Consider the following 22,084-nt stretch of genomic DNA (forward strand, 5'->3'; position numbering starts at 1 on the left):
GTTAACCTAGCATCACTTTTATACCTCTGAACAGCGTTTACATCAGCACCGATCAGCCGCAACATTAAAACCACTGTGGGAAAAGTTCGGACCTGGCATTCGTGTGGATGTTACTTAGACATGTAGCATCCCCCTCGGCCAGATGAAGCACGCCCACCCCATAGCAATGACACTCCTTGATGGCAGCAGCCATCCCCAGCAGGATGCAGCCTGACACGGGCATACACACACGAAAAACGGTTTAGGAACAACTCAAAAAACATGAAGGTGCACAAGGTGTTGACCTGGCCTCCAAATTCACTAGATCCCAAACTGATAAAGTATCACAGAGGCCCCTCCCCTCAACCCATAGGACCCAAAGGCCCCCACTAACAACATTCTGTTGCCAGATACCACAGGACACCCTCAGAAGACCCACGTCCATTATCTGATGAGTCAGAAGTGTTTTGGCATTAAACACAATATTAGGGAAGAGGTCATAATGTTATAACTGATCAGTGTACAACAGTTTTTTACCTTTCACACCCTCTTTTTTATTTCTATGGTAACCCCTAACTGCAGTCCACTGATTCTCCCTGACGTCGCTCTTCTTATTTTGTTCAAAATGTACTTGTTATGCCCTCTAGAGGTACCTTAACAACATTACAAAAATAGAGCACTGAAACGGATGTTGTTAGTGGGTCTCCTCCCTGTCGCCACAACCAGGACAAGGGTTTCAAGCCACGTCACTGCAAAACAGCATTATCACATGCAGAAAGGCCACTGAGCTGCATCAAAGCCTCTGATAAAAACAGAACTGAGAAGAAACATAACAACACTGCCTACACAATTCTAACACATTATACTGATCACATAGAGCATCGGAACGTGCTACTGTGCAGATATTGACTGTTTTTATGTGCACACAGGAAGCTGCTTCATGTAGATCAATAAGGCGAAGAATCTTGTTATGTTTAATCATTTCTGAAATAAAATAAAAAAAAAGTATGCAGAGAGTCTTTGTGAGGGATCTCGGAATAATTTAAACATGTTCCTTGCTTCATCCCTACGTTGTTGCATCTAGAGTGATTCCACTGAAGCTGATAATGGGAAGAACTGACGTAACGGATGGCAAGGCTTCCTTTAACGGAATGAAATGTCTACAGTTTGTTAAGCCACATGACACATTCGCTGATAAGGAGTGAGTAAGTTCCGCTGAACTTAGCCGTTACCAGTGTTACGGTGAATAAAAAGATAATATATGTAGTGTACTCCAGTGTTCACTGTGGCTCCGTTTCTGAGAACTGCTGGTTTATGCACCTTTTTACATACATTTATTTAAAACCAGTTATAAATAAACTAGACTGCGCTGCGTTTGTAGTCTGCAGCAACCACGGTGCACTGTGCCGCAGGAACATTGAGCAATTCGGAAAAGAGGAACCTTTGTTTTCCACAAATAGGTCAACCAGTATCTGACTCGGATCGGAGGGTGTGACGCGCCCACCGCTCATAGCTACTCATATTTTAGCTAAGAATAGAGTAGATGAACGCAGTGGGTCAAGATGCACTCCCACACTGGGCTTTTAGTTTTAGTTTAGATACCTTTCACAGCAATACAAAGGAAACAAGCCATCACACAACATGGCAAACCTTATATGGCAAAATCGCAAGAAATATAAAGATCCACCCAAACACTCATAAGCTTCACTGGAGCGTCAAAGCATGCACAGACTGTATTGACTCAGCAGACAAAGGAAGCTTCTTTTTCCATTACACAGAAGCAAGTATTGTCATGTAAGGTATAAAATGCATCAAAGCAACATGTGGAAGTGAATGAAGAGACAAGTAAAAAAAAAATGGGAAGACATCGTGCTTCTTTAGGTTTCTTCCCCAGCTCAGCCTCATCTGGTTCCAGTAAATTTTATTATTTTTTTTATCAAAACTGCAAACTTCTCTCGTTTCAACCCTAACTGACGAGCAGGAGCTGTGACTAATAATAACTCAGAGAGGAGGAAGCTGGTTGACCAGTCAGCACAGTCACACACCCAACAGCGCAACTTCCTGCCTGTGCGTCTGTGTTTGCGTTAGTGGTTTTCATAAAAGTGCGAGAGAGACACAGAGAGAGAGAGAGAGTAGACTAACTGAAGTGGGTGGGGTAAAGCTTTCGTTACCTACTAAACCGTGATAAGCTTCAGTCATCAGCAGCGGAGTGGAACAAAAGCAATGGAGCCACAAGAGATCAGAGAGGGATACTTGGTCAAAAAGGTAAGAATAAAATAATAACTACCTCAAGGTATTGCTTTGTGTAGATTATATGGAACTTCATTGGTACTGCAACAAATATTTGCAGCATTTATAATCAAGACATACTTAAAATTTAAAACGAATTTAAAATGTTCCACATCAGACCAGAGTTTAGAGGAATACATAGTATGTGCAAGCCATCCGAACGTTGCTACATAAACAGCACTCACTTCTGTTGTACAGTTGCAACAGAAACTTCCTACTTCTGTCTAGAGTAAAACATGAAAGAAAAGAAAAAAAAAAAAAACTAAGAATGTCATGAAAGTTAAATCCAGTCAAAGGTCAGACAATTTCCTGGCCTATACAGGCTACATGGCACACGCACAATGCAAAGTTCACTAGCTGCTACCAGTGTGAAAACTGGAATTTAACTGCCATGAGAAAGTTGCCGCTTTACACATGTATACACTTCATCGCACACCTTTTTTTTTTTTTTTTTTCGAAAGAGCCAAGTGTGACTTTTTGTTTCTGCACACCTGCCATGTCAGCGACACGTCGGTGAGGTGTTTTTACAAACTGCTCTTGTGCGCTCAGTTTTCTTCCTTTTATTTTGTTTGAACTGAGTGTCACCATTTATTCACTACCCCTTTTTTTAATCTTTATTGTGATGCACACACATTTTAATTCAGTGTGGATGGCAGTAACTAAAGTGTTACTTCTTCGTCTTTAAAGATGATTGGTACATCACAGAAAATGTTATCTTCTGAACAATCTGATGACAGTACGGTTGCTGTGAACAGAGCCACAGCTGTTCCGGTGGCCATGCATAAAGTTGGATTAGGTTTAAGAAAAAATGGTTCATTAATGCCATAATGTCTCTGTTTATAAATTACAACTAAAGCGCCAATGAAATGTCATTAAATATGACACTTAAGGTGAAAAGCGGGTCAAAAAAATAAACTTAATGAATGAAAGATGCATGTGAGCCAAGTAACTTTCAGCTGTTTATTTCAAGCATACAGATTAACATAATGGTATTTCAGAATTAATTAATTATAATTTTCTTATTATTATCAGGTATTGTCTGACAGACAGACCTCCATACTGTATCGTGCATTCATCATATCAGCGTGTCACAGTGTGTCCGCAGTGAAATGATCCATCTGGCGCTTGAACTTGTTTCCCGCACACACCCACTTGCACTTATTAAAAATGAAACCATATATTTGTGGCTATTTTTTCCTTTGTCAGGAGGAACAAAAACTGTGTGGGGGATGAGCGCCACAAGAAGAGCGGGGTACAGGATCCTGACTTTTGGGTGTTCGTTGTTGGGCTTTCTATAAGATAAGAAAAGACCCAGTCGGCATTGATGCTAGTGGGAGCAGAAGTCAGTGAGATTATATATGCATGCAAATACATGGAAATTACTTTCAAAATCAGAGAGGGTACATGTGCACTGTATTGCGGACAATGTGGTTTGTGTTCATGTCTGTCGGTTCAAATAGTGGAACCAGTGGTGCTTTAATGAGAATGTGAAGAACTAATAAAATTAGTTACTAATAACATTACTAATAACACCCTTACTGCCTAAATTAAATGATCTCTGGTTCCTTTTCTTGTCATATTAAGTGACATAAACAGTACATCCCGTGGGCATTTTGAGCTTACTTTGAGAAAGAAAATTCCTCTTGAAACGGTACAAAGACGAAGCTGAACACGACACGGAACACATTTCAGCCAGTTACTAAACATAAATATCAACAGATGTGATAGTTATAGCAAGCACACTCTAAGCCTCCGTAAGTGATGTCCTTTAGCAGAAATGACCTTTATGGTGACACACTACTTTCAAATGCAGAATTCACTTCTTTTTTTTATTTTTTTTTTTCTGCCCTGCCCTTCCCTGTGAAGTCATATCTGACTTCATTGGGACGGACAGTCCTGAGCAAAGTGGCATTTTAAATCTGTACCACTTGTAGATGACTTCCCTTGCATTAGAATAATTTATTTCAAATATATCAATTTCCAGTTTCATGGGCCTTAGATAGCTTTTTAGATCTTGGCATAATGATGCCAGTCAGTTCAGATTCACTTAAGACAGCTTCTGCCTCTCACTTCCTGAGGAGCCTATAATCACTGGCATTAGACAAGGGTAGGCTTACTTTTTCCACATAAAATGTCACTTGTATGTTCATTTCTGTCACATTTACCAGTATTGTTTTAAAAGAGGAGCAATGACTTATTGAATATTCTTGTTTGGTGTTTTTGGTGACCTTACGTTAAGCACAGCCACTCTTCTGCATTCAGAGGGAGTTAAGAGTGTCCAGTGGCGCAGGCTACCATGCAAGCTCGACAGGATAACAGTTTGTTAAGATTAAGATTAAGTGTCTCTCGGCCAAGTATACTTGTGTATACAAGGAATTTGGTCTCTGCATTTATCCCATCCGTGAATTAGTGAACACACAAGCACACAGTGAGGTGAAGCACACACTAACCCGGAGCAGTGAGCTGCCATGCTACAGCGGCGCTCGGGGAGCAGTGAGGGGTTAGGTGCCTTGCTCAAGGGCACTTCAGCCGCTTTCTTCTACCGGTCGGGGGGTTCGAACCGGCAACCCTCCGGTCACAAGCCCAAAGTGCTAACCAGTAGGCCACGGCTGCCCCTAGCTTCACGAATTTGCGTGTCATAGTTGGTTTAGTTAAAAACTAAACCAACTGAAGTAGCATTTCAGAAAGCCAAGGTCATTGCCCAGAAAAGCCAGAGTCAATGATTCCTCCTCCCCGCGCTTATTGCCACAACTGTAGATTCATTTCTGCATTCTCAGGCTTAATCTGATGGCAGCAGCCAGCTTTCCATTTTAAGCCTGTTTTTTTTTTTTTTTTGTAATTTTCACTTCATGTTGAGACAGTCTGAATGTGAAACAAAACAAAGTGAAACGAGAATGCTCTCCACTATGAATTCAAGAAAAGTCAGGGTTGAACATGTAATGTGTGGTACTATCACGGGTGGTTATATTATGACTAGTGAGAGAATGTTAGCACACCAAGACACAAGCACCCACAGTGATGACATAAGTGAAGATGTGAAATATTCACCTAATGTTCAACATGTGCATGCATGCATGACTACAGACAGTTTCTTTGCACTCTTGCTCAATGCTGCCTACAGTTCTGCATCTGTCTCATTGATCTGCAGGGTACAGTACTAAACTCCTGGAGGGCAGTGTGGGTGGTGTTGTCAGAAGATGGGGTGGAATTCTACAAAAAGAAGACAGACAGTTCTCCAAAAGGAATGATCCCGCTAAAAGGAGCCACACTCATCACCCCCTGTCAGGATTTTAGCAAGAGGGCGGTAAGAGTGTGCCACGTATACCCATTGATTATAATGCTAGTCCTGTAGGAGAATGTTTTGACAGAACATCTAGTTCATGGCTACAATTAATGTTTACAGTTAAACCTATATACTGATTAACTGACAGAAAAAAATATATGTTTGTTTTATTAAGCTGGTTTTCAAGATCACCACAGACAAGAAGCAGGATCACTTCTTCCAAGCCTCACATGTGGAGGAGAGAGAGTTTTGGGTCAAGGACATCAAGAGAGTCATCACCTGCCTACAGGGTGGGAAAAGGTTCGCCAGAAAGTCCACAAGACGCTCCATTCGCCTGCCTGACGCGGTCAACCTCGCGTAAGTGCAGAAAAGTCTTCCTCTTCCTGAAACTAATAAATTGATTTCAGTCCACCCTTGGTTAAACCCTGCACTTCCTGGTTAAAACAAACCACAATCAGTCGTAATCTATGGTCTTGCTAACTCTTGTAAGTCACAGAACTGCAGAAATGTGCAATTTGCATTCGATCCTTTGACCTTTTGCTATTGGATTTTAATGAAACACAGCAAAAAGGTAAAGCCTTGTGCATACTAGTTCAGCAGGAATAGAGAACCTGAAGCTTGACAGGCCTGCAGTTAGCCACAAACGCCAAACTAGTGTGAGCTTGGACAAATGCTTGTGATTAGCGATAGAACGGTAGAATGGCAAGAACTAATGGCCTCGTTTACATTGTGTTCTCTCAGTGAGCTGTACGCACTGATGAAAGACCAGGATGACGGAGTGAAAGAGTTAAAGCTGGAGCAGGATAATCGAGTCTTCAACCACTGCTTCACTGGTACTTCAGTCTTCGATTTATTACAGTAATGCCACAGGTGTGGAAGATTTATTTATTTTTGTCATCTTGCATTCTTCTCATCATTTTCCACTGTTTCCCCCTATTTTTTCCACAGGTGCGACAGCGGTGGAGTGGCTCATTTCGAAGGAGAAAGCGAGGAACAGGCCCGAGGCCCTCATGTTAGCAACAGGGCTCCTGAATGAGGGTTTTCTTCAGCCTGCAGGTGACCTGTCAAAGGAGGGTGCGGAGAGTGCGGAGCAAACCACTTTCTTAGATGACACAAAAGCTCTTTACTACTTTGTAAGTTCAGCTGAGGGTTGTATCCTCGTCATAAATGTTTTATATATATATATATATGTATATTTCATTTGATAAATTTGCGTGCATGGCTGGGATTGCAGGCAGACAGTGGGTTCTTCTGCGAAGGCTACTCCAGTGATGAAGATGTGCTTGTCAAGGAAGAATTCAGAGGGAACATCATAAAACAAGGATGTTTACTTAAGCAGGTGATTCTGTTTGTGTAGCACAAATGCTTTTTCATCATTAATTCACAAGGCGTGTGACAAAGCCATTTTTCTGTGTCATACATAATCATGGAGATGTAACACAGTAACCTTGTTGTCACTTTCACTTAAACAGGAAGTCCACGTGCTTGATGCATGGCTAAGCTCGCTGTTTAGTTATGTCACTAAATCTGATAAAGAACATTGTGTATTTTTGTCACAGGGACACAGGAGAAAAAACTGGAAGGTGCGAAAGTTCATACTGAGAGATGACCCCGCTTACATCCATTACTACGATCCTACAAAGGTAAATATACTGACTTGTACAACCTTGCTCATAATAAACAGACAACTGGCCACATCCACATGTTTTCTTGATCATATTTTTTTATCCTTCTCCTTGTCTCCTATCTTTTCACCAGGGTGATGATCCCCTGGGCTCCATCCATCTACGTGGGGCTGTGGTCACAGCTGTGGAGTTTGTGCCTGATGGTGGGTGAGCCTGTTGTCACAGGATGCACATGTTGCTTCCGCAGTGTGACAAACTGTGATCGGAAAATATATACCATTTCTTGACTGCTTCTCTTTGTCCTTTCCCCGGCGTCAGCCAAGAAATACGACGTCGATGGCAACCTCTTCGAGATCATCACCTCAGATGAGGTCCACTACTTCTTCCAAGCTGCTACCACAGAGGAAAGGAAGGAGTGGATCAAAGCGATACAGACCGTGTCGAAAAGTGGAAAATAAAAAGAATGGTAGAGCAGCAGGGGGAATATCTGTCAGCCACAGCTGAACTTCCTGACTGTACAAGTTTGATAGATGTTCAATTACTGCTAAGCATAGAAACCAAACTAAACTAAACTAAACTATTCATGCTGTTTTAATTCATACTAGAGTTACTGGCAAGTCTCACTCACACCATCAAACTAGTGATAAAATGTATTGTGCACCATGTGACTAATAAAGAAATAATGAAGGTTATATTGTTTAACTTTAACAATATGAGAGTTCTTCACTATAAAGCAGATACAAAATGATAATGGACTAAAAATATGGTGAAATAAAAATATCTTAGTTGTACTTGGTAGTCATATGTGTCTATAAATGTGCTTCAGTGTAGAACAATGAGCAGACAGTCTCATAAAGCCACAAACCTAAAACAGATCTTGCAACATAATCTAAAATGCAACAAGGCGGAGAAGGGGCATTACAAGGAAAGAGAATTTTTTTCAGGCTTATTATTCACTCAGCTGTGGTTTCTCTGATTTCCTCCTCACTCTCCTGTCTGTCAAACGTGTCAGATAGCTAGAGCTATCACACCAGCACACTCAGTTCCTCAGCGTGAACCGACTCTGAAACACGCACTGCCTTCACAGTTTCACGGTGTCACTTTGAATCTGACAGGGCCCCCCGGCTGCTTCTGTGAGAAAGTTTATCTGTGACAGTAGTGACCGGCTTGAGTTACAGGACGAGGGAACTTCAGTTGTAATGATGGCAACTGAGTCATCAGAAAAGTGCGGGTCACTTCCAGTTTATTAGAAGTGCCAGCTTCACAGTTTTGTCCATATTTTCAATTAGTTGGATTGACCCTATGTTTTCTAAGTTATTTGCTGAGGGCTTGGAACATAAAAGAACTCAACAGAAACACTCAGACAGTCACAGATTTCTGAAACTGAAGAAATTCCCAGATAATAGTGGTGATCATTGTCTACCTGTAGCATTAGTCAAAGTTAATATATCAAAATGAAACTTTAGGTGGTTTCCAGCCTGTCTTATCCACTTACGGTCCACCTATTTGTCATGGGACATGGTGCTGTGTGAGCAGTTACTTTGTTGAGCAATGTCTTGCTATAACTAACTAGCTATAACTTTTAATTAAACTTTAAAGTGGGTTTATCCCAGTATTTCTACAAAAATTAAATAAAGATTATGCAATGCCCGGGTCTCTGTTAATTGGGCCTTTCATTCTCCAGATCTGTAGGACTGAAAGAAAACTGGACAGAAAATGAGAGTACAAGTCTACCCATGGCTCCCCACTGTGGAAGCCGTCGCTTAAAAGGACACTTAATCGGGTTCTGTACTAGGTTTAATGGTGTGGAGGATGTTTTACACTGGCCTGTCTGTTGAGCTCCTTTTCTACATTTTCCTAATTTTTGTAAGAAAGGTGTGTACGATGTGTAGCTGGCTTCAACTGCAACCTTTTTTGTTTGATTTATATTTTCTTGGGTTTCTAAGCACTAAACCAATGCGTCATTGTGTCTGCTTGCATATGGGTGTTTTAACATCCGAACACATGAGGGCACTATATATCAGCCTAGGATTGTTGAAGTGAGTCACGGCAAAGCGGGACATTTCATCCAATGGTTGTGGTGAATTTACTGTAATTATAAAAACATTGAGAAGAGTACATTAGAATAATCACACCGCTTTACCAGTTTTATGAATCCGTGATGTGAGATGCAAACACCCTGCGTTTCGTAACCTATTTATAGCCTAAGCGCTTGATACACATGTATGTATGTATGTATGTGTGTGTGTCAGCTTGCAAATGTCATCATTCAGTAAAGGACAGAGACACTGATTGTGTTAAGCTGGAACTGAGTGTGGAGAAACAGCATGGTCACGTCACTCAAAATATGACATGGAAATATGATAACTGGTCCATTTAAATTAACCATTCCTATGTTTAATCCACAAACAAATTGTCCAGATTAATCTGAAAATAGCAGCCAGATGCTTAAAATGTAAAATCTCAACCTGTACATACACATTTGCTGTGCAGATGCCGTGCACAGTACAACGACTTGTAACACAGAAATTTGAGGTGTTAGATGTGGTAAAGATCAGGATCGGGAAGACACAAACAGAGATGTCTAGAGCCCGCCGAGCTGGGTGGAAAATGCAAATAATTCAATAAATGTCTCACTGTCAGGCTCAAGCACAGCACAACGCTACGGCACAGCAGCTCTTTCAGTCACTGTGTAAAACACTGATCAAGGTGGAAGAAAGGAAACTTGTCACTCTCAACCAACGCATCCTTTCAGCAGCTGGCATCGATTGGGAGCTCGTGCACTGAGCGAACGAATAAACCATATGTGTGGTTGGTTTAAGACTGCATCAATAGTGCGTGCGTTCCTCCTCTGAAGGAAAACACAGTGAGACAAAAGTGAGAGGAAAACGGCACAATCCATCAAGTTTCAGACACTGTAAAATGGGACCAATTAATCGGCAAAAACACTCATAAGAAAACATTCAGTCCTCAAGTTGTCAACAAAAAGCGGATTGGTAAAATTGAGTTAAAATGTTCAGAATCATTGATATGCCATCTTCATCCATGTAGCAGCATTAGGAGGCCAACTCTGTGTTGCCTCCACCTGTCTGAATGGCACAGACTTAACCTTTATTTAAAAGGTAGCATTTGCTGTGCAACTCAATAAAAATGATACTCATATCATAGTTATTCGACATAAGAGGCAGAATGATATTGCAAAGGCAACACCATTGGTACTACACCAAATGACTGATCACACAGCTGAAAGCAACATAATGGAGTTTCACCCTGCTGAGACCGAGCACAGTTACCAGCCATGCCTTTAAAAATACTCCTGATGTGTTACCAGGAGATGGTACAGCACCTGTTTGATGTTTTCCAACTGCTAATAAGCTACACCGGAGGAAGCGCTGTAGACCACTTTTCTATTGATCTGAGTGAAATGGAAAATGAAAATTTATTTGAGTGTAACAATGTTTAGCAGAAGAGCAGCGTTTTCTCTGCATTGACATTAACGCAGCGCCAGAAACGTCAGGCGGCTTCTGACTCATCGCGACGTATTTTGAAAGCCCCTTTCTGTCCAGCATGGAACAAAGTTTATCTCGCCTTCGACCCGGCAACTCCCCCAAGAGGAGTGTGTTTACGTGGGTGTGCTTTCAAATAATGCGAGCTTTTAAATTGGATCTGTACCCCGCTGTTGGAGCTCAGCTCAGATTCCGCTCAGGTGGAATATTTCAAAGCTCCTCAGGCATAAAGCTCGTCTTCCATCAACTGCTCACCAGACTATGTCTGCAACATGTTACTTATTAACAGCATTTAAAATTAGTATGTGCTGTCTTTGTTATAACTTCAAAGCTGCTGATATCTGACTACCCAGCTAAAGTATGTTTTTTTCTTCATGGAGATCAGGCATAACATTAGCAGATGTTTCACCACTCATTCAAGTAAGTTGTTCGGTTCTTTTCTTGGTAGACCCTGCTCCTCTGATCCTGACTTCCTGCTTGTTGTGCCTGCTGCTGCTAGTTCTGGACCCTCTGGAAATTGCAAGAACAGAAAGGAAGCTGTCTCTACCCTGCTCAAAGCCTTTTTAAAGAATAAACACCTGTGGAATCCTGAAACTCGGCTTGTTGTGTTCTGCTTCTGGGTTCGGCGTTCGCCTTTGCAACATGCTTCAATGGGACTTTGGAGGCAAAGGTTGCCTGAATATAGAGGTCTAAGCAATGAAGGAGTATCTGATGAAGATGGATCACTGAAAGGTTTGATAAGCACGGAAAAAATGTGAATCACATGCCACGACCTTTGTGTGACCATCTCTATCTTATTAAACACCTGTGGGAGATTTTTAATGTCTAGTCTGGTTTGATTACATACATGCAATGCACTGTGTGTATGCCTTGACCAGTTGCTATTGTGACAGTTCAGAGTGATAACCCATCCAACTCAATATATTCAAAAACCTTAAGCTATTAAGCAGACCAGCATGATTAGTACATTAGTAATCTACTTTCATGTTATAATAGCTGCCAGCAGCAGAAATGGCAGAATAATTGCCCAGATAAGACAGAACCCTTCTTGTACATACAGTGAATGAAATTTCCCCAAAGGCAAGATCCATTAACTGGTAATGTAAGGAGAATGGCAGCTTCATTTAAACTCTATCATGCTCGATGCATTTTTGACACGAGTACAGAACTCCCCATGTAATGCAATAGACTCCTGTTTTTCTCATAGCTACAGTTTAAACTTAAAAATGGCCTTTAGTTTGTTGACTTCATTAAAATAATGCCTTGGGATGGTAGATCTGGATCTGGAGATGTGTCCTGCAGAATATGCTGTGGGTCATGATGTGGCTTAGAGTGGTCAGGATTTTGGGTTAGGGTTGGCAGTCCATCCAGTTGGTTAAGCATCAAAGTCAGCGCAGTGTTCACTGGGCATCTGGCACTGGGCAAGTCTCAACAATAGCCGGCAATCCCTGCATGATCCCTGCACGGTTTCACAACTCCTTTAACTCATGACCAACTTCTGTTGAATTCATCCGATTAGATGGTTTGCAGCCAAATGTGCGCGAGTTAGGTTAGGATCACAGGGTTAGAATGAGAGTCCGCACCAGAGAATTTAGCATGAGGAATGTAAGCGTAGCAGTTTTTCGGAGTGGTACTATCTCTCGGTAATGAGATGAGTGTTCATGTTTCATTGAACAACAACAAAACAGAAGGTGGACAAGATGTCCGAAGATACTAGAAATGACTCATGCTATTTATTGTTTCCAAAAGGTCATTCTCTGCGATTCGGAGAGAATGAAGTAATTTTATTTCAACTGGGTTTTATTCAATAAAACATGCCACTGTCACAACTCAGATTAGAGGCCGCAAAAGATTTTTTATTTTTTTTTTTACAAGGTTTCGCAGAACCAGGCACGCAAACAAAGCAGAAGGAACAGGCAAAAGGTAATGCTTGAATGAAATACCTCAAAGACAATCAGGATTGCAAGTACTGGATGTGTTGATTGGGGAAGTGGATTCAGGTCAACTTAGGCTGCGTTCAGACTGCCAGCCAAAATCCGATTTTTAGCCCATTCAGATTTGAATCGGATCTCGATTTTGAAGTCTGAACAGTGACAGATCACATGAAATCCGATTTTTGCCAAACGGTTGCAAACCACGTCCAGAGGTAGTTTCATATCGCATTCGTATCGGATATGGACAGATGCGTCTCAGTCTGAACAGCTCCAGAGAGACCGAAAATGCCAGGTGTTTATCTAGGGAGCAAAAGGACAGGTGGGAGTGATTGGACCTGAAATGGTTTAATGTAAATGTAAATGTTCTTGTATGATGATCCACCACATGCTCTGCTTTGAATAATAATTTATGTCTGATTTGATTTATCCACAGAAAAATATTCATCTGAAAAATTCCATATTCAGGTTTACACAACTTATCATAAACATCTCAGGGAAGATAGAGTGAGAACGGAGATATAATAGTACTGACTAGGGTCTCTATATAAGTTATCTTCCATACAGAAATATTACAGTATTTGGCATTTAACTGGACTAAGGATGATGTCTGCCATATAAGAATTTCAACAAGGCATTAGTCCCTAACTGGAATGTATTTATAGAGATACACTCATCTAATATTTTGTATGTGATCCATAAAAATAACATGTAAAGTGTACCGCTCATACAATATGTGTATGTGTGTACAACCGTGTTTAGCATTATTTTAAGTTGGATAATGCTTTGCATATAACATGCATCATTCTAATTCATTTGAGCTGCAGATACAGTACATATAATTCACTCATGACAGTAATCCAGATTGCCTTCTTACCCGAAGCACCAACAGGGCTACAGCAAACAACAAAAAAAAGGTGCCTTCCTCGTTATTTTCCATTTTCCTTCTTATCCCTGGGGTGAAGGAGAAGCTATTTCCAAAGCCAGTAAACCAGAACACTTAATTTTCTATTACACTGAGGGCTCCTCCATGACCCTAGAGAGGCTCATTGAATTTGTACCGCAACTGTCCAGGTGACAATAAATGACCAGTGTAAAAAACAAGGTTTGCCAGGACAAAAGAGAGCAACACACTGTAAATAACCACAGTGTGTATATATATATATACAACTAGAACTGAAACAATTTGTTATTTAACTTTCGTGGGTTTGATGAGTCTGTCCACATGCCCTAAGTAATCCATCTGTTATGTCAGCATCGTGTCTTCATCTTTGACAATGAGCCTTCAGATCCATGTAGTAATTGAAAGATGTGATTGGCAAAGATTCAAAGCCCCCCGGTATTTTCGCTGATAAGATTGTTATTGATGGAAGAGCTTGCCACGGCATGGTGAAGTGATGAGAACTTGCATGCGTGTTTTACGTCACATACTCATCCTCCTTGAACTCCCCAATGCTCCAGAGTGGCTTAAATCCAGTCCCTGACAGGCTGCATGGATGCGTTCAGGTTTGAGTTTGTGCCTGGTGGGGCTTCATTAAATTATGCTGATCTGAAGGATCTGGCAAACCAGCTTGCATATTGTTTCTTAGAGTCATGTCTTTAGTTAATAATGAAGATGTAAAAACATAACTTCTTAGGTAAGTGTCAACAGGCTTTACGCACGTGAACTTCAACAGTTTATGTGTCTTGGAACATCCTCTCAAGTGCTGTCAGATTGAATGGTAAGAGTCAGAACTGCAATCTTCTCCATCTGGGTTCAGTGTTGTGTGACAAGTGAATTGTTATCACACTCTAGGGTGGCTGCACCAAGGAGCAGGTTTTCCTCAAGGACAATTTTAAATTTGGTTGAATTCATTTTGCAATCAGTTCTGACTTATCTTCCTGTCCCTCCCTCTGAGAAGCTCCAACGCAGCATGATGCTGCCGCCCCCATGCTCGCTTTTAGTCACATGATGAGCAGAGCCTGGTGTTAAATGTGGTGCTTTGTGGAGTTCTGTTCAGAGTTACATTTTTTTCATGCTCTCAGATTTTTTCCAGCGCAGTCTGTCAAACTGCAAGCGGTGAGCTGTCATGTGCCTTTTACACAGAATGGCTTCTGTCTCGTTGCTCTGCTATAGATGCCTCATAGATGATGTGCAGCTGAGAAGGTCGCCCTTCTGTCAGATTATATCATCTGAAGCTTAGCTAGCATCTCACATCACTGACCAAGACTTGTTTTACTTAGATCTTTACCTATTGGTTCCAAACGTGTTTTTTTTCACAACGACTGGGGTCACTGCACTCCTGGGAACACTCAAAGCCTTGAATTGGTTTTATACCACTGCCTTAATCTAGACTTCACCACAGTTTTATAAGGAGGTCTACAGCAGTGCCCTTGTATCTGGTTGGTTCTTGACATACTTGTGCATTGTAAGACTTTATATATGGATGTTAGCTTTTATTAAACAATGTCCGATCCATTTAGCTAGTCACAGGTGAATGCTTCTCAGGAATTTGATAATTGATCATTTAAGCAAACAGGATACATTGAACCACAACCACAATGTGTAGCAAAGAGTCTTAATCCTTTGGTAAATGAGAGATTTTTGATTTTTAATAAGTTTTCAAAAAAATCTAATCTTTTCACTTCTTTTACGGGTCATTTAAACTTTCTGACAACCAAGAATCATTTTAAAAAGCAGTTTCTATACTATCTTTAATCAGCATACTCAATGTGCCAAAGCCAGGACAGCAAGCACTGTTATAGCTTCAAGGTTTTCACACAATTACCTTCGAAATTTAAACAGAAAATAAAAATTCACGTGTGTGAAGGTGAAAGAAAAAGCAGCTTCTCAGATCCCACCCTAAATATCCCTGCAACCCTAAATAACAAAGGACAGTGGACAGATGGGCAGGTCTTCATTTAAGCTCTTGAAGGAACAGTATTGATCAACTTGTTCTTTAGTGGGCGCAAACTGAGCCTGAAATCAGAATCATTATTCATGACCAGGGAACGATTTGCTGTCACAAGGTGTCTTCTGCCTGCAAAGCCATGGGCCATGTGAGGCCAGGGAAATGCACGGACATTACATTAAACTGCTATCTAAGAGAAGTGGGGTTAACAGCCCTGTTTTGACATCTAATAGTCATTTGTCTTTTGGAACATGCTAGCTCCTAGCAAAGTCTGCCAACCTGTTGATCTAAAGAGGAAAAAGTCTCGCTCCTGTTTCCTCGAGAAATGAAGGGGTGTAATGAGTGGAGCAAAGTCCACACACATTGAAAACATTTACATTGTACACTAAGGTGAGGGTATCGCCGTGATTTATCTGTTTTTAATTACATACTTGTTAATTACTCACCAAGAGATGGAGCAATTAATGGTCTGTGAGACTTTTTGTTAAATGCAGAAAGGAAAGAGGAAATCACTCACATCACATCATTCACGTTACTCATGCTAGATAACAGGTTGGCAGGGATTACATGTAAACCCATTACTTTGACTTGATTCTACATCTTGTTTGATCTTAATGACATATCTGAAATGTGCATTTAGCTGTAAGATGCAATTCCTTAAAATGATCTATTGATGTTGGGAGGGTATCTGCATTCTGATTATCACTGATTTAATTTGTAACTGCAACTAAATTGAGTAAAAAAAAAAATAGTCATCCTGCTATCCTGGTGGCTAGCCATTTAAGGTAAGCTTTTATTGCACCAAACAGTCCTCTCCCCATGTTAGCAACAGTTAACATGTTTAGTGACATTCAAGCTAAGCACATTTGGGAAGGGGGAAAGTCATATTTAGTCCTTTGGATAAAGTCACCCTGCTGTATTTTTGTCCTGGTGGCAGATGAAACTGAGGGCCAGACCGGCCAAAACAGAGAGACACATCACTGCGTCCACAGACGGACATTACACTCGAGGGTCAGAATGTAAACAGCCCGGTGGGTGGATAAAAATATCCACACAGAGTGCAATATTACTATGTCATTTTTTATTTGCTTAATGCCCTTGATACTTCAGACTTAGACCTACTTTCAAGCGCCTGATGCTCTATAGAACAGGGGTAGTGGAACTACTCAGACTGTTAAATGTGAGAGTTGCTGTGGTGTGTAGCTTATAAAAAGCTCTGAAAGCAAGCCTGTCACTTAGAGATAATGTTTCTATAGAACTACACCATTTTCCAGTTATGTTCAGATGCAGTGTGGGTGGCTGAAGGCAGCAAGGTCTATTAGAAGTCTCGGAGGTGGATGACGGGCGTTGGGGTTCTCACGTCAGGAGCGGGTGTGTGCGTCCAGACAGCCTGTAGGCGGCAAAAGCTTGTTGTTGCAATTAAATGCAATTAAACTCAAGTGGATCTTTACTGTATTGAACCCACCATGATCTTTCCTCCACTTTAGCGAAGCGCTGTAAGTCCAATAAGGCTGGAGCCTATCCCAGCTGTCATCGGGTACACCCTGGACAGGTCGCCAGTCTATCGCAGGGCTAACACAGAGAGACAGATAACCATTCAAACTCACATGCACACCTACGGCCAATTTAGAATCACCAATTAACCTAATGAGCATGTCTTTGGACGGTGGGAGGAAGCTGGAGTACCCGGAGAGAGCCCACGCAGACAAAGGGAGAACATGCAAACTCCACACAGAAAGGCTCAGTCGGCCCATAGATTCAAACCCTGGACCTTCTCGCTGTGAGGCATCAGTGCTAACCACCTCTCCACTGTGCCGCCCTGAAGTACTGTAATCTTGGATATTTAATAGGAAAAATATGATATATGGCGTCAGAGAACATACTGATACTCATTATCAAACTATTTGAATTAGCATAACTTCATGGCAGTCCTATATTATACTGTGGTGAATGTTTGATGGCTAATACGCCAAATGAAAACCATTTTATTGCGTGAATTTTAAACCATGTCCCCGGTGTTAGCGTTGACGCCAGGAACAAAGAACAGAGAAAATCATGCGTTTGAGTTCATGCAAATATCAATGGTGGTTCGTATGGGGCGCGTTTTTATCGCGATTTAAGCGCCGTGAAGTCGAGCAACACAGGAATGCTACGCAATGTCTAGACACACTGTAGGTGACATTCCAGGCCAATCCCTTCACATTGCAGTTTCTGGTACACGGGAAAAAGTAATGAACAAGCTTTGCTAAAGAAACATGACAATGAATAAGGATTGCAGAAATGCCATGCACAGCTTATTGTGATTACTGAACCAGGGTCTCTTCATTCCAATTTGTATGACTCCAGCTAGTACTACATGGATACTAATATAACATGCAGCCTTAGAGTCAGACACAAGTAAGAAACGTTCATTATACAGGTACAGAGACAACAAGCATGTGCACTGTGCTATTAAACAGCTTTGATATTTATTTTAACGTTCATATTGTAGCAGCTGAGTCCAAAATTCTTTATTGGCAGTGGTTAAATCTTTCCATTTAACAGAAACCACCTCTTGCTTCCATATTTGTATTAGATTATATCAGCAGGACTTGCAAGTGGTACAGTCCCTTGCATCATTTTGCCGTTTCAATTGACGCCTTCAATTTTTACGCCTCTCACAATGACACAGCATCTATGAAAATATTCAGTGTGATCGAAAAATGATGTCGGTGGAGGAAATAAGAATATGCGTCACCAAGAAAGAAGCCCGCTGGAGCCAAACAATGAGACTATGAGCTGCATGTTGGAGCAAAATAAATGCTTAAGATCAAGTTCTCAGAAAAAACAAAAAACAAAACAACAACAACAGCAAAAACATCCGTGCACAAACCCACAGGGATGCGAGCACAGAGAGTAATGGGGCCAATAAGCAAGGACCCTGATACTGGCAAAGTAAACATTTCCCAGAATCACAGGCCTTAAGAAAATTAGCATAAGAGGCGACAGTCTTCACAAGGCATCAACATGCTTAACAGTAGCTAATGGCCAAATGAGCAATGCCAAAGAGCAGCATGACTAAGCTCATTGAAGAACAATAAGCGTGACCCGCACGCTGTGGAATTAGGTTGACAAGGAAAAAAAAGGTTAGCATATGCAATTTAAAGTAAATGTGTTCTGGAGACGATATCTCAATACATTAGCCCCTGCTTTAGAGGCTAATGGTTTGGAGCTTGTTAAACTCCAAGCCTAAAACTATTATAAGCACTCAGCTTGTCAGCATGTAATGACGGAAATCGAATGATGACCTGTGGAGAAGGTGCATATTTTACTGGAAAAAAAACTGTGGTGAACACGTAACAATGGAACATGCAATTTGCCGTATATATGTCACTATAGTCAATATTAAGCTAAATGAATTGACAGGAGACATAATCCAGTCTACTGCATTAAAATGTATTTGCTGCTTCAAATTAGTCGTCTGTTAACATCAAGTTTGTTAAGCAAACAGTATTTTTAATATTTTCTCATGCCTTATATTGTAAGTGTCTGGACAGCATTTCTGTCTTGTAGAGATTTTTACTCCCAAAGAAGAGGTTAAATACGAGGTTAAATACGAGTGAGTAAATGCCTCACATTTAATAAGATGTGTTTACAACAATAGACTCTCTGTTCCCTTAAAGGTCAACATAATCAAGATAAATTTCTGTTAAGCAGCACAAATTCATCAAAGTTGAACTCATTTCGCCCCCTCACATCACAAATTCCCTTTACAATATATTTTTTTGTCATTTTAAATTCAGACGTGACAACGCCTTGTCACCAGAGATGATCGTTAGTGGTGCTGGACGCCGCCTACATTTGCTCTCAGTCTTGCAGTGATCAGACTCTTTCTGATTTCGGTGTCTTTGGAATCAGCTACATATTGGTATACCCATATGCGGCGAAGAGGTAAGTAAGGATGCAGTGGTCAGGATGGATCAGTGCGTAGAAAGGCAGAAAAGCTTGTTTAAGAGGTTGGTTTGGTTTCTTTTAAGTGGTGTGTTATGTGTACTTATCCGTAGTCAGATGCGAAGAGCAGAAGGTCGTCAGGCTCCAGGTCGGAGAAGCAGACAGTATAGCACCGGCATGGAGGCCAAGCAGGGAAATGCTTTGAGTAGGGTCAGCAACAAAACATATTTGACCTAGTTTTAGCCACGCACATAAAACAAAACCCAAACAATATCAGGTTTACGTGGATGCTGTACTTGAAATATTTTCACTTCTTTCTTTCTGTCGGTCAGTCTTTTGTAATGGGGAACTTACTGTATATTGCTCTCTTCAAAGCCACCATATTGCATTGACAGTAACTCGAAACACAGGAGTTTACTGTTATGTGTTTAAAGTATCTGTAGCATACAGTATCTGTATATAAAGATGTAAAAACAGCACCCATGGGTTTCCTGAAGAGCACTTTCATCAGTGTGGCTAGCCTGGTCATCGCCATCTTGGCAGTGCCTTATTTCTTCAAACTTCTGCCTAATTTGAAAAGAGGCGGAGTGAAGTGGGCTAAAGTGACCTTTCGGTGGAAGCATCCACATCGGATGGCTTATTTACATATCTGTATAAATATTAGCAACATGAGTTATGTAAACTCATGTTGCTTTCATGGTTCTGGTTTTTTGATTCCTGTGCTCATCTGTTGAGGATTTTCAAGGTGTGAGGTAGGACCCAAATGCTGGAGTAGGAAAAAACTGACTAACTTTCAAAAAGACAAAAACGTAACATCACAAGACTAGAGATCAAAAATACTGGGAACACAGAGAAACGGTAGAAAACAGTATGACGTGACAGAGGACAATGGGAAAAGCAGGACTATATATAGACACACACACACACACAAGGGCAGAGGAGACACAGGTGAAAACAATCAGGGCGGGGCAGACAACTACAAAGGTGGGAAATCACAGGACAGGAAGGTGACGAGAAACAGGTGAAACCAATCAAGACGAGGAAGACAATCACAAAAGTGGGAAGATACAGGAAGGGACACAAGACAGGAAACCAAAAACTTAACAAAATAAAACAGGAAACTGAAAAACATGAAACATGTACGAAACTCAAAACATGAACACAGGAATCAAAAAAACAGAACCATGACAGTTACAGTCTTTTTGACATTTTAGGTCTATAGAAGAATGACTCAGCTGGCTATTTGAGGAAATACACTTAGATGCTGGCTTCATTTTTCAGTCCTGGAGGTTTCCTCTTGTTTTTGACTCATTAATCTGGATCTAAACACTCAGACACAGCAACTGAAATAGGCAGCTGTAGACCAACAACTTGAGTTTCCCATAAGAAAAGGGTATCTGTCGGCAAGGTTAAGCAATGATATTAAGCATACACTAAAAATTATTTTGCTATAAATTGGCCTTAATTGACATCCCAGAACTGCAATCTTGTCCTCCTTACAGACATAGCTTTTAGCGGAATAATAAAACACGTTATCACTGGTGAATGACAAGCAGACAGATTACACACATTGGATGAAGTTTCTGGATATCAATACTTCCTTCAGCCTTCCAAGCCTCTAAATATTAAAAACGCTGCCTCGTGGTACTTTGCCATATTTATATATTGACTACACTGGATGTTTAATGCATTCGAGCAGTGAGTCATCAGATATTCCGAAAATATCTTCAGAGAAAAAAGTCGTGACTTCTCTACTTTAACTCAAAAAGAGGCACAGAGAAAAAAAAAAGGAAAATTCATGAGCTGGGTTGTTAATGCATGTTCAACAATGACATTTAAAATGAAAAGTAGCTGTATGTCGCAGCATGAAGAACCATCTGCATGTTGATTTAGATCAAAGAAAGGCTATTTCAACACGTCTTGGTATTATACATCTAGATCATTTATGAGGAAACAGATAACCCAGGTACATAATGTCTGCTCTTCTTAGTCCCCACGCAATTACTGATGAACACCGGTGTTGCGTCTTCCAACATGACTTACAAATCAATCCCACTCCTTATACTCTTGTTTTTGATTGTTTGCAAGTGTGTAAGAAACTTGGGCTGTTTGAAAATTCAAAGGAAGCCACTGTTCTTATGCCTCTCGCTTTCTCTGTGCGCGTGTGGGTGAATGATGCTTTGAAGTATAATCATGCCACAGATAATGAATAATAGTGCAGTCAGCATGCGAACGGGAAAGGGTACAAGTTGGTGAATGAAAAAGTCTTTGTTGCCAGTGTCACATTGTTTATTTCCATCAGCACACATAAAACGTATTTGACCACAAACAAGGCATGCAATATATCAATTATTTTCAAAGACAATTAAGCACAAAAACATATCTCCTTTTTATTACATTCATAATGCAGTAGAGATTTATCTTTGTTGGGCTACCCTTTTCTGGAAAGAAAGCTACTCATTACTTACATAGTGGGGTAGAAAACCCTTTTATGTTGGTATCCCGAGGTATTTGATCTTGCGGAAACAAAACAGATACAAGAAATACAAAGATTTGTGTTGTTGATGGATCAGTATCACATAGCCACAAACCTGACATGTAATCTGCTGTACGGGTACAACATTATTTCACAATGTAATGTTTGTAGCCA

At 40.8% G+C, this 22,084-nt stretch overlaps 1 protein-coding gene across 2 annotated transcripts; it reads left to right on the forward strand.

Annotated features, from left to right (window-relative positions):
- The first annotated feature begins 2,120 nt into the window (after positions 1-2,120).
- plek (pleckstrin) lies at positions 2,121-8,015 on the forward strand. Of its 2 annotated transcripts, XM_084562473.1 has the most exons (9): positions 2,121-2,244; positions 5,417-5,572; positions 5,727-5,908; positions 6,293-6,384; positions 6,500-6,684; positions 6,786-6,890; positions 7,111-7,194; positions 7,310-7,379; positions 7,495-8,011. In XM_084562473.1, exons 1-9 carry the CDS (start codon positions 2,203-2,205, stop codon positions 7,632-7,634), a joined length of 1,056 nt encoding a protein of 351 aa, XP_084418599.1. In that variant the 5' UTR covers positions 2,121-2,202; the 3' UTR covers positions 7,635-8,011. The 2 variants fall into 2 exon arrangements, with proteins under 2 accessions (XP_084418599.1, XP_084418598.1); XM_084562472.1 differs by lacking the exon at positions 2,121-2,244 and having other exon boundaries at positions 5,241-5,572; positions 7,495-8,015.
- Positions 8,016-22,084: the final 14,069 nt, after the last annotated feature.

The sequence above is a fragment of the Chelon labrosus genome (assembly GCF_963514085.1).
Source record: "Chelon labrosus genome assembly, chromosome: 15".
In the NCBI taxonomy this organism is placed as follows: domain Eukaryota; kingdom Metazoa; phylum Chordata; class Actinopteri; order Mugiliformes; family Mugilidae; genus Chelon; species Chelon labrosus.

Excerpts from the sequence above, each read along its gene's own strand:
- plek (XM_084562472.1), top strand. The coding sequence starts at position 5,339 with ATGCATGACTACAGACAGTTTCTTTGCACTCTTGCTCAATGCTGCCTA. Across the intron at positions 6,385-6,499 it reads CTTCAACCACTGCTTCACTG|GTGCGACAGCGGTGGAGTGG; the intron begins GTACTTCAGTCT and ends TTTTTTCCACAG. Across the intron at positions 7,195-7,309 it reads ATTACTACGATCCTACAAAG|GGTGATGATCCCCTGGGCTC; the intron begins GTAAATATACTG and ends TCTTTTCACCAG.